The sequence below is a fragment of the Dipodomys ordii genome, unplaced genomic scaffold, assembly GCF_000151885.1.
Source record: "Dipodomys ordii isolate 6190 unplaced genomic scaffold, Dord_2.0 Scaffold42, whole genome shotgun sequence".
Taxonomy (NCBI): Eukaryota; Metazoa; Chordata; class Mammalia; order Rodentia; family Heteromyidae; genus Dipodomys; species Dipodomys ordii.
Genome location: NW_012267258.1, coordinates 6,619,015 through 6,632,895, shown reverse-complemented (window position 1 = coordinate 6,632,895; position 13,881 = coordinate 6,619,015). Strand labels below are relative to the sequence as shown.

Here is a 13,881-nt window from a genome sequence, read left to right as displayed (position 1 = left end):
GGGGGGGGGGGGGGTGGGGGGAGTGGGGAGGGGTTGGATAGGAGAAGGGATGGTATGGGGAAACAAAGGAGGAAGCAACAATGCTTGATGAGAAATGTACTCATTACCTTGCCCGTGTAATTTTAACCCCTCTGTATGGTATTTTCACACACACATTAAAAAAGTTAGTTTCAGTATCTGACACACTGAGTGACCTCAAATGTGCTCCTTCAATATGAAGTTTTTAATTGAATAAAGTATATTCTAATTTTAATCTAATATTAAAATATGCACATATTCTGCTCAGAAGGTCAATTACAAGGGAATACTTAAATCTGAATTTAATATATCCAAAGTACTAAATAAGTTTCTCTCATTACTACAGGTCACTGATATGATGCTGCAGGATAAACCCTATCCTGACTGGGGAAAATCTGCAAGAGCTTTCTGGAAGAAAGGAAATGTTAGGATCACTTTATTCTGGTAGGAAATCATTTCATTCACTCATGCACTTAATTCTGCTTTGTCTCATTCCCTTAAAAATTGGAGTTGGATGCGATTTCTTCAGACATCTAGACTTTTATTGAGAGAGGCAATTGTGTAACATTAAAATCTTTCTCTAAGTTATTTGTGAATTAAGTTCTACTTGCGTATTTTTAATCACATATACACTTAGAAGTTTTGCTAGTACAGTGAGGAGCAGATGGAGTCAGGTTTTTAATTCAGCAAAGACAAAAACAAACAAACAAAAATCCCAAAAAGTGATGAATTGCAGTTTTTAATCACTGAAACATGATATATGAAAGTGACCCTTATCTTATCTCCAGTTCTTATCTCCAGTTAATCAGTAAAAATGTCAGAGCTGAAGGGTGGCTCAAGTGATAAAGGACCCCTAGAGAGAAAAAGCCAAACAAGAACACAAAGCCCTGAATTCAAGCCCCAGAACTGGCACAAAAACTAAAAAGTGTCCCTTGTATGTGTGTGTACATATGTATATGTGCATATGTATGTATACTCATATACACATACATGCTCAGTGTCCCATTAATTTATACATAGTAATAGTTTTTATTATGACTTGTACCCAAACATGTAAGGTACTTTGATCCTATTTTCTCCTCTATTATTATTTATTAGCTCCCCCTTTTTCTCTGTCTTTCCTTCCCCGTCACCTTCCTCTTTTACGTTCATGATTTGGTTGTTTTTCTCAGAAAGTTGTGATTTTGCTCTGAGGAGGATATGCTGACAAGGAACCTCTTTGTGTACCCCATGTCTCACTGGCATTGCTTCTTTGCATAGATTCTTTCTCTGTGTCAATGCCATCATGCAATAAATAGCAGTCCATATGTTACAGGACTTTCTGTGCAGTCAATATCATCTGTAGGTACTTGCATGTGGTAAAATGGAAGATAGAGAAGCAGAGACCACAGGAGAGGGGATTGTATACCCGTGTGGGGCACTGCCCCGGCACTTTGGTTCTCCCAGATAGGTAAGAAGTTACGTTCAGGAATACTCAGTACTGCTTTTAATTGTGAAAGCTTGTCCTGGAAGATCCTAGCCTATTCACTTGCCTTGTTTGTTTTTTGGTTTGAGTTTGTGCCTGTTCTGGGACCTGAACTCAGGGCCTAGGTGCTGTCTCTTAGCTTTTTTGCTCAAGGCTGGAGCCACACCTCCACTTTTCAGCGTCTCTCTGGTTAATGAGAGAGAAAAACCTCATGGATTTTGCTGTCCAGGCTGGCTTCAAATGTCCATATTTGGGTCTCAGCCTCCTGAGGAGCTAGAATTACAGATGTGAGTCCCCAGTTTCACTTACCTTTTGAAATGCAAGAAAAACCTGATTACTCTAAAACTTACTTGTATGTGAAAATTTTGCAAAATAACATTCTTTGTGTGAATAAACACTCTTATTACCTTTTGTGCTTTAGCCCTGTCATTAAATGCTGCCCAAGATATATGACATTTTGAACTCAATTCTTAGCAGGTAAACAAAAGCAGATTTTTCAGTAATGTGAAAATGAATTTGACTTTTGCAGATTTTGTCTGGACCTTGTCTCTGTGGTTTTCTTTGTTTTCTTTTTAATTTCTTTTCTGAACTCAAGGCCTGGGATCTGTCCCTGAATGGTTTTGCTCAAGTCTAGCACTCTACCATGCAAACCACTCTTCCACTTTTACATGGACTTTTCCACCCAGGCTGGGTTTGAACCAGTCTATAGCTTTCAGCTTCATGAGTAGCTAGGATTATAGGTGTAAGCCACCAGTACCTGGCTAAATATGACCTATTTTATGGTGTTCCATAGTATGTTTATATATACAATATACACATATACATGTTTATACATACATATACATACATACATACACACACATAAACACACATATAAGTACAATATGGAGCAAATATTTACTGATGGACTATTTTGCTCTAGGCACTGGGTTAAGGACTTAACATTCTATATATTTACTTAGTTAATCTGGACAGCCTTTTGAGGTTGGTGCTATTATTTTAGGCATAGATCTCCAAGACCATTAACCACAAGAAGAGAATAATTCTTTGAAAATAAAAGATACATTAATGTGCAAATATTCAAAGTATTATCTCAATTTCTTCTTTGGCTTATTGTGTTATGTAAGCCAGTTCTAAGAAGCCCCCTGCTCCAAGGATTCTTTACAGGTTTGGAAAGAGCTAGACTTTAATATCAAAAGGGTTTAGAGATCATTTCCATTGTCTATGTCCATATACAGAGTTTTGTATTGGTTAATGTATTGTCACAGTCAGTTCATTGCTGAGTCAAGGTTAAGTTTTTGCCAACGTGAGCCATGTGTACAAAATCTGAAGGTTCCTCTGAGCACTATTAGTTCTTGCTAATCACAGTGCATGCTAGTTTTTCTCCTGAAGTATCTTCATGGATTTCCTTTACTCCTTAGTCCTCAGACCCTTATATTATCAAATTCCTTTATGCAAGTAGGTTTATTTTTGGTGTATGTCACAACAAACATCCAATGAGTAATCGTAATTTCAGTGTATCAAAAATAATCATTGAACTGGGCACTGGTGGCTCCTAATTATGATGTGTGTGTGTGTGTGTGTGTGTGTGTGTGTGTGTGTGTGTGTGCATGCCAGTCTTTAGGCTTAAACTCAAGGTCTGAGCACTGTCACTGAGCCATTTCACTTGAAATGTAGTGGCCCTCCACTACTTGAGCAATACTTCCACTTTCAAGTGTGTGTGTGTGTGTGTGTGTGTGTGTGTGTGTATGCATGCACACGCATGCACGCTAGTTCGGGGGCTTGAACTTAAGGCCTGGATGTTGTCCTTGAGCATTGATGCTCAAGTTTAACATTCTAGCACTTGAGCCACACCTCTACTTCCAGCCTTTTTTTTTCTGGTTAATTGGAAATAAGAGACTTGTGGATTTTTGTACCCTTCTGACTTTGAACTGGGATCCTAAGATCTCAGCTTCCGTGAGTAGCTGAAACAATACCATGATTTTAAAAGATAAAGTGATTTTAAAAAGAGAAAATGCTTATCTAAGAAGTTAAATTGCAGAAGTTAGTGAAAAGCAATCTCTTTCTTTTTGTTTCTACTTTTCAAATAGAAAAGATTTAGCAAATATATAGGTCATTTGTTTTCATTTTCATCTCTGGAAATAAAAGTGTGCAAATCATTGGCAAAGTTTAAAATTAAATAAAAGAGAATAGCTACTGAATATATACCATCCACTGGAAAAATCAGTGTGTTCTTTCAATGATGCTCTAGTTAGGAAAGCGATTTGTGGGGGAAAGAATCTGAGCTGGAGAAGGAGTGTTGCAGAGAAAATCTTTTATGAGTTGCAGGCTGATTGCATCCAGCAGTTTGAACAGCACTGTAGCTTGCACAAGGAGCAATATGTTCTAGCAGATTTATCTCCTGCTTCTATGTAGCTGCTGTAAACTCAGGATGCCTGGCAGAAATGATATCATTTGCAAGTGAGTAGCTTCCATGACCTCAACTCTTAGTGAAAGGCATCTTCTCCATAAAGCCATTGGTAATTGTACAAAGATGAGGTTGCTGGGGCATTTAGGTTTTCATACTGGAGATGAGACTGAATTATGGCAGTATTTGAAAATATAGCAATAGAGCAATTTTCCCAGACCTTTTGGTAATTAAAGAGAATAAATGTCTTAAGACTCTAAATCCTTTGTAGATGCCTTACATGCTTCTAACTAGGACCATTTTTATGGATTGGGTCTGATGTAAAAGAATAGACCCCAAAAACAAATATTATGATATATGGTATTCACATTTGCCTTCTGGCTTCCTGTTTTATTTTACTCACTTGAGTTGTAGTTGGAATGTTTTAGTGGGAAGTAGTCTGTATGATACTTCCAAAACTCTTATTTTTTTCCAAATAAGGAGGGACTCTTAGCCTTAGATGTGATTTGCAAAACAGAAGAAAGTGGAAGGGTTAGCTTACCAGATGCAAGAGAGAATTCTTCTCTCTCTCTCTCTGTCTGTCTCTGTCTCTCTCTCTCTCTCTCTGTCTCTCTCTCTCTCTCTTTCTGCTGGTATTGGGGCTTGAACTCAGGTCTCTTTCTCTTGCCTTGCTTTTTTCACTCAAGGCTACTACTGCTCTACCACTTGAGCCATAGCTCTACTTACTTTTTTTGTTTTTCATTTTTCTGGTAATTGGAGATAAGAGTCTCATGGATTTCTGTCTGGGCTGGCTTTGAACCTTGATCCTCAGATCTCAGCCTCCTGAAAAGGTAGGGCCAAAGATTTGAGCCACCACAAGTGGTAGAATGCTAGCCTTGAGCTGAAGAGCTGAGGGACAGCGCCCAGGTCCAGAGTTCAGGCCCCACGACCAGACCCCCACCTCAAAAAAAATTTAAGCCACCAATACCAGGGAATTCCACTCACCTGTTTCTTGTGATTATGTGACTAGTTTTGACCAAAGAAAATGTGGCATGTCCATATAGAAGCATTTAATATTCATGGGGCAACACTGGTGGCATTGTAGAAACCTGAAACTAGCTGAGGAGGATATGGAATAAACCAAACAGTCCTAACAACTCAGAGGGCATACCTTGTGCGCATGCATTAAAATCCTGAGATTCAGGGATTGTTTCATACTGTAACATAACCTCACCCATCTTGAAGCATGCAGATACCCAGCTCCAGTAATGGCATTCTTCTTTAACAGAAAACTGCTTTTGGTGCTTCATGGGTTGGGCAGCAAATGGCAAGGAAACTAATAATAGAGATTATCCAGCAGGCTTTCCAGGCAGGGTGGTGGCAGTGCATCTGGTTAAAAACTGTGGTCTGTGTTACTTAGAAAATCCAAGTAACTGGAAAGAAAAATAGTAGCAGTGTGTTGTCACAAATATCCATGAGTAAGTATGATTGTCCACTTTCATTCTATTCAGTCATCAAGAGGATAATCTTTTATTTTGCCTATTATTTTGAAGGAGTGTCTTGTATTTAAAAATATAAGGACTTTTCATAGCAATAAAATGATTTGGGAGACCATCTTTTAGTCCTTCTGAAAATTTTATTTATTTACTTTGTACATATGTATGTGTGTATTTGTATATGTGTATGGATGTATGAATTGATTTAGTAATTTAATTTCTTTATGGTGCTGAGGTTTGAACTCAATGCTTTGCTTCATGCATGCTAGGCAAATGCCCTATCACTGAGCTACGTGCCTTATTATCTGTCTTGATCACCTTCATTTTCTTCTTTTAATTTTGCCAACTTTGGCCTTGAACTCAGTCTTAACTGAAAATCAAATGTAGCTACTGCTATTGTTTACATTGAGTATCACAGTTGTTAGAAACAAGAAGAAAAGGATTTGGTAAGGAAGGCAGAAAAGAAGACACAGAAACACACAAATACACACACAGACAAACAGAGACAGAGAGACAGAAAGAGAAAGCAAGACAGAGAGATAGAAACAGAGAGAGAGCAGAGGGATAAAAACCAAAAAGCAGGTGTTGGAGTAAGTCTAAGTTGTAATAAGTGTAAGTCAACTAAGGCAGGAATTGATAGCAACCATATACTTTTATTAATGTGTCATAACAAATAACAATTAGATGCTGAATGCAATGTACAATTGTAGTCTGGAGCATAGCCTCTGAGCAAGCCACCTGCTGGCTTTCAGTCTTGCACTCATTACTACTTATTGTGTGCTGGTTATGTGATCTTGTTATTCCTCATTGTTGCCAGCATTGAGCTCTGTCCAGGGTGCTGAAAACACAATTTTGAAAGATAAAATAAGAATGAAGAGCCTGTAATTTTCAGTAGAGTGAAAAATGCCAGGTGAGAATAAAAGAGACAACAGGAGTGAGCGTGGGTGATGGGATGCAGTGGTAAAGGAGCTCCAGGTATGATTTTTTAAAAGGAGCTAGAATTGAAATTCCATCCGGAGTGAGCTGGAGACAGGCAAAGGGAGATGCAGTGATTGGTTAATGAAGGGAGGTGCTGTAATTGGTTAGTAAGAGAGATGCGGTGATTGGTTAATAAGGGAGATGTGGTGATTGGTTAGTGAGAGAAGATGCAGTGATTGGTTAGGTATAGGGAGTGGGAAGAGGAACAAATCAAGGAGTGTTTGGGCAGGAGCAACTCAGTGGGCGATTACTATATTCTCAGAGAGAGCAGACACTACTGGAGAAACAGTCTTAACTGAGGGATAATGAGTCCAGTCTTACACCTGATAAGCTTGAGCTGTTTATAGAAATAACCCATAAACTTATTTTTATGTAATGTTAGCTGCTCTAGTGAATAAAAGCCAAGTGAGTGAATCCTGAGTTCAAACCCCAGTACTGGCACACACACACACACACACACAAAGTTTAAGCAAATTTATTATAGTGAAAATATACCTCTTTACTTATTTCCACCTTTCACATTATTTGAATGCAAGAATAACATTTTACTGGGCATGTTTGCAGGACTTAGCACAGTGCCTGACACCTAGTAAACATTACATAAAACCTTTAAAATTTTTAAAAATTGTTATGATGAAGCTGATGTACAGAGGGGTTGCAGTTACATGAGTCAGGTAAAGAGTACAGTTCTTTTTGGACAATGTCACTTCTTCCCTTATTCTGTCACCATTTTTCCCTCCACAAATTGTATGGTTCCTTTTCATTACATATATTCTTGTCAAGTTAATTACTTTGGTGAAGACGTCCAAATCTACTATAGTCGATATCTACTATAGTCTACAATTTATTTCACATGCAAGACTTCATTGAAAATAGTGAAAGAATAAGTATTTTATTGTTGTCATTCATATGGGATGAGTTATAAAGTGCATTAATTTCCATGTTCCTAAAAATGCAGAAATATTTCCATTCCATATTTGAAAAACCATTCTTGACTTAAATAATGGGATTTACTTATAATTAGCAAGTTTATTAGAACACTAAAATGTTTATCACTGTGCTGGCATGTTACCTCTTTGCTGATAAGGAAAATTTGTGTCCTAGAGATTTTTTTCTTCATTTCCTGAATGTTGTAGTGAACTTAAAGGGAAAGAAATTAAATAAATGTGTCTTAAATTGCATAAATAGTACTCTACCTCTAGGCCTTCATTTCCATTGAAAAAGCCTGAAACGGCAATATTAACTTCAACAACAATCCCTGGATTTATGAATTTTTGAAAGAAAGCAGACTTTAATAAAGGTTTGGAGAGAGTGCCATTTTTCTCCACGTCACAGCAGCAATTGGGCAATATAGCTATCCCTCTTTAATTTTAAGTTTGCTGGCTGAATAAAGTACTCCTCTGACAATTGAGACCTAAGCCGTACTTCTTACTACATTTCTAAGGTATGGGTGATGTTTTCAAAGGTCCCTGAATTCACATGTCATAGTATAAATGCACACATTTAAAATAGAAGCCATAAATTGTAAAAGAGAGAAAGCAATATTCAACTAAATTTAGCAGCTTGATCCCTTTCAACGGTGTAGGAAATAGCTGCCCACCTTTTTATTCAAATTCCCACCAACTTTATTAGACTAGTATATGTCTGAGTCAAGCAGAAAAGGTCAGATAAGGTGAGGTTAGGGAAATGAACCCTAAGATATGTATTCAAATGTTTTTTTTCTCTCATGCGATTGTTTCTAACACATTTATAAGATGATTTCTTTGTTGCTTTGTATGTCCCTCCCCCACAGTATGACCCCTGCTTACACTGTATTTGATGTCGGTATAAAAATACCAGTTCTTGCACTAGCAAATCTCCATAGATTACTAAAGCTTGACCTGTGTGTGTGTGTGTGTGTGTGTGTGTGTGTGTGTGTGTGTGTGTGTGTGTGTGTACTGTTTGAAGAGAATACCTTAGTGTCTTAGGCTCTCACTTCTTTTTTCTCTCATAGCTGGCTCTCGACTACTTGAGCCACATCTCCATCTCACGTTTTTCTGCTGATTGATAAGAGATGAGTCCCACCAATATTTCTGACTGGGCTGACTTTGAACAGTGATCCTCACCTCTCATCTCTCATAGGACTGTGTAGCTAGGATTACAAGTATGAGCCAGTGTGCCAAAGTAGGATATTTTCACTCTTGCTAGTTATTTGCACCTTTCAGTGGTCCTTCATGGAATCTTTTAGGTACTTATTATTTTGCAAATATTTACAGAGAAACCATTAACACAAGTGTCTCATTGACGAAAATGCCACTCCAGAATGTTTTATTCCTGGCATGGAAATCCACCTTTAACAAACGTTTAGTCTTGTAGGCATTGGTCAACATGTGCCTGCTAAATGAAGATTTCCTGTTAGAGGATGGTTATCTGAGAAAGGCCGTCATTCAGTGTTTAGATCATCTAGATCATTGTCATCAGCTTCTTGCAGATTGACAGGGAGAGCAACAAAGTCTTAGCATCATTACAGTACAGCTGGTTGCTTAGTGCCTAGAGGTCACTATGGTTCAGATCTGGTTCTGAGGTTGGTAATCCATAAACTCTACTTTGTGCTACATTAGTCAGGATGGGAAATTTACAACAGACTGGTTTTCAAATCAAGACTTTTAGGGGCAAATACTCTCATGTCCTCAATAGAAAAGCTCATTTACCATGATCAAGTACAAATGAATCAGCATTGGCTTTGTGATCTTAGATCAAAACTAAGGAATATATTGTATATGCCAGGTGCTAGTGGCTCATACCTGTAATTCTAGATAGTCAGGAGGCTGAGATCTGAGGATCACAGCCAGGCAGCCCATGCAGGAAAGTTCATGAGACTCTTCTCTTCAATGAACCAGCAAAAGGATGGAAGTAGAGCTGTGGCTTAGGGGATAGAGTGTTAGCTTTGAGCAAAAAAGCTAAGGGCCAAATTCAAGCTGCTGTACCAGCCCTCCCTTGAAAAATGATTCTATTGAAAACAAATAAATGAAAGTTTATATACCATTACCACACAGACTTTATCTTTGGGAAATAAGAATGGCTCAACATGGGATTGCAGAACATTAACATTAACAGAATAGAGTTAACAACACACGGTGATCTCAATAGTTGTAAAAAAAATAATCTGACAGAATTCAACACATTTTTGTTTAAAAAGAATCTCTTGACAAACTGTATAAAAGTCATACATATTACATAATATATTTCATATATATTATGAATAAATAGATAAATATATGTATTTATGAATATATATATATATATAACTCCACACCCAATTCCATAATTGACAGCAAATGGCTGCCATTTTCTTCTAAACAAGGTGAGGATGCTGACTTGTTTACTTCTGCTCAACATATGTCTTGGCAGTCCACACCAGCATAACTAAGCAAGAAAAGGAAGCAAGCATTGTTGCGTTTAATGACAGGCATTCAACCTTCAGTTGGATGTTTATACATACATCAGACATATTGCCTATCAGTTTGGACTTCTCTAGGATTTATCCTGGGCCTCGGTGCTGTCTCTGAGATGATGATGATGATGATGATGATGATGATGATGATGATGATGATGATGATGATGATGATGATAATGATGATGATGACGATGATGGCAATGATGATGATGATGATGATGATGATGATGTTTTATTGCTGGGGTCTTGAACTCATGCCTCTTTGCTTGCTAGACAAGTGCTCTAACACTTGTTCTATATCTCCAGTCCCTACCTGAGATTTTTTGGTCAAAGCTGGCACACTATCACTTGAGTCACAGCTCTGCTTATGGCTTTTGGGCGATAAGAATCACACAGACTTTTCTGCCTGGACTGGTTTCGAACAGCTCCCAAACTGCCCTACCTCTCTACAAGGTATTTATGTCATTGTCAGCTTTATTTTAATGAGCAAAACTTGTGGCTTTTTGCGGGGAAGGGGGGTAGGCACAGTTATTGAACAGTAATGCTGCGATCTGAGAGCAGGTGGGCTAATTTCAAAGCCTGCAAAATAAGGAACAGATTAGCTTCATTAAACACATTTAATTATAATTAGTCGTATTTTTAACATATGCATTTACTATGACCTCTTCTTTCTCCTTGAAAGTAGATTTGAATTAACTAAAAAAAACAACCTAAAAATCCAAGAAGCCTTTGAGTTTGTCTGCTTATGGTCTAAAATCCTTGTATTATTGACATGTAAACTGTCAATAACTTAAGGTGACTTGCCCAAGGTCACAAAATGAATCTCTCGGTGGCAGTAAATACTCAGAAGCACTGAATTCTGCTGTAATAGTCTTCTCATTGTACTACCTTTCTTCTCTGTGTTCTTTTTGTTTTGTTCTTGCTTTAAAAAATCTTGACAAAATTCAAGTGGAAAGAATTTAATAATGACTAGATATGTTGAGGTAACAGTTCTTGTGAGATAATACTAACCATTCTGTGATCTTTAATTTAAATTGTATACTATTTTCTCTCAATAATAAGAACTTGGCAAGGAAAAATATGTACAATGTGTTGTTAAATATGTTGTTAAACCACTGTGTAGTCCCAGAAATGTCATGTAAGTTCCTATATATAAACAGATATATTTGAATATACATTATATGTTTGTATATATATGTTAAGATATATATTTGTATACATATTTTATATATAACAATATACATTTGTATATATTATATACCCTTGTATATATCTATATATATATCTATCTGTATCTGTCAATATATATGTTGTACATGTATCTACATATATGTATATATAGAGAGAGATATATGGACATATGTATATTGATCTATATGTGTGCATGTATATATGCAAAGGAACTCATCCATCAGGAAGTATAATATTATGTAATGTTAGATCATTTGCAGGGAAGTGGGAAACCTGGAAAAATTATGTTATGTGAAGTAAGTCAGGCTCAGAGGGCCAAACAGCATTATGTTTTCTCTCATATGTGGATGTTAGACCTACAGTATAAACATATATGGGAATGCACATAGGGATGTATGCATATATCCATAAATAAATTGACTACTGTATACACAAGGGAGGATTAACTTACAGGTTAACCAAACGAATATCAGGAAGAGTAAACATATATTTCTTGAGGAGGGTGGAAGTCAAGGCATGGGAGGACAGATGAGTGGAGAGCGGAAAGGTGAGAGAACGCAGTCAACATATCCAGTGTACATATGTGAAAATGTAAGCAGGTGACTTAAGGGAGGGGTGGGGTTGGGAGAGATGGAGGAGAAGGATGGAAGGGGTGACATAGATAAAGATGCACTGTGCTCATAAATTGACATGGGGAATTGAAACCCCTTTGCACAACTACTTACAGATAATAGAAACGTATACAAAAAAGAAGGTATTCCAGTCTCCTTAGATATGCATGCTTTATTTGTACATGTCATGAGGAAGAACCACGAAATGCTGCATTTTCTTTGTATTCTCATGCATCTTCACAGAGCCATAATTTGGACTGGGGAAAAGAACCAAGATTGCATGTGGAGGGAAAATCCTTCTCTCTCAATTGGAGACAATCTAGAGAGCCCACTCTACTGTCAAGTTTCCCCTCACCCTCTACAATACAGCTGGCTAGGATTCTCTTGTGAAAGAGCACAGAGTAACACAGTACTTAATGTAATGAAATTTGACGATCACAGAGAGGAAGTGACAGGCCAAAAAACTGCCACAAAACCACATTATAACGTCCTTGGCATACATTGGAATTACCCTAGTTGCGTTGCAAAAAATAGCATCATGATAGAATTTCTGGAATAAAAAGAACAGAGCATTGCCAAGGTTGAAACTCTCAAAGGCAATTCACTATGATTTTTTCCTCTATGAATAAATGAGCTGACTTTTTTTTACTTTTAGTATAACATACACATATATAATCATATAATCTTTCACTGAGTTCTAATTTTATACCTACATTATATGAAGGTACTCATCATTTGCTTCTACTAAAGTATCTGTGTGTGTGTGTGTGTGTGTGTGTGTGTGTGTGTGTGAGTGTGTGTGTGTTTCAGACAAATCTGAAAATCTTTTACTACCAAATAACCAGCAAATTGCTGGAAATGGAGGTATGACTCAAATAATGAAGCTCCAACCTTAAGCTAAGCAAAAACACAATTCTCAAGTGGTAGAGTGCTGGCCTTTAGCAAAAGAAGCTCAGGGTCAGTATCCAGGCGCTGAATTAAAGTCCCAGGACTGGAAAAAAAAGTGCAGTCATGCTATTCAGTATACACGATGTGGAAAATGAACTAACTATGCAACTTGTGGGAAAGGAAGAGGGGTGAAAATTGGGGAAAAGCAAAGGAAGGAAGGGGTGACATTCTTCCCCCCAAAATAGAATGTGCTCATTACCTCACTTATGAAATGGTAACCTCTCTATATAACACCTTAGTAATAACAATAAAATTATTTCTTTTAAAATGTGACAGATATATGAGCAAAGCTCATATCATGACATGGAGATAAGATCAACAAGTCAAGGAGGGTAACCTCAGAAGAAAATAACTCTGCCATTATTTTAATCTTGGATTTGTAGCTTCTAGAATTAAGATAAAATAGATTTCTGTTGTGCAAAAAAGCCTTTTAGTATTTAGTATATTGTTATGGTAGCCCTAGTAAACTAATAGTGGTAGATAAAAAATACAATAAAACTTGTACCAATTAACTTTAACTCCTAAGCAATTAGTGTTGTTTTTTCAAATAGAGTCAAATAATATAAAACATCTTCATGCCATAGATTTTTACAAAGGCAATTTCTAGAGTTTCATTACACTCCTGCCTAATCACCTACTTATTCTGTATTTGTGTTACAGGGTCACAGCAATAAGTATGATTTGCAGAAATATGACCTCAGGGCCTTTATTATTTTCTGTCATGAAAGGAAAGATTGAATCATGTTTAGTCTATTACACTTTGGAAAGCAGGAAACAGACCATTAGATTTGTAGATATATACGTAAGTTAGAATAAAATAGGTTTAGGAGTTGGCTGTAAGTTTCCTTTACTCAAAGAATGCTTTTAACCTCATCATGTGTTAAGGCTGAACACTTAAAAGGAATACACATACTTTTACATGCAAGCAATAATACCATTTGACTCATAATTTCAAGGAAGCATCAACTCACCAGGCTTTGATCATGGTCTAGGACACTCTTCCTTTCTTCTTTTCTTTTCCTTTTCTTCTTTTCTTCTTATTTTATTTCATGCTAACATGCTATTAAGATAGCATCTCATTGGGCACTGGTGGCTCACACCTGTAATCCTAGTTACTGCAGAGGCTAAGATCTGAAGATCACGGTTTGAAGCCAGGTAGGGCAGGAAATTCTATGGAGTCTCTTATCTCCAATTACACAGCAAAAAGCCAGAAGTGTAACTGTGGCTCAAGTGGTAGAGTGCTAGCCTTGAGCTAAAAAACTAAGGGACAGCATCCAGGAACTGAGTTCAAGCCCTAGTACCTACACCCACAATAATGATGATGAGGAGGAGGAGGAGGAGGAGGAAGAGGA

At 37.2% G+C, this 13,881-nt stretch overlaps 1 protein-coding gene across 1 annotated transcript in view; it reads left to right on the top strand.

Annotated features, from left to right (window-relative positions):
* The window catches only part of Tmem117 (transmembrane protein 117), a 184,986-nt gene that overhangs the window by 55,552 nt on the left and 115,553 nt on the right, over positions 1-13,881 (top strand). The window contains exon 2 of the mRNA XM_013018771.1: positions 365-462. Coding sequence (XP_012874225.1) covers positions 365-462 — 98 coding nt within the window. The remainder of the gene's footprint in view (positions 1-364; positions 463-13,881) is intronic.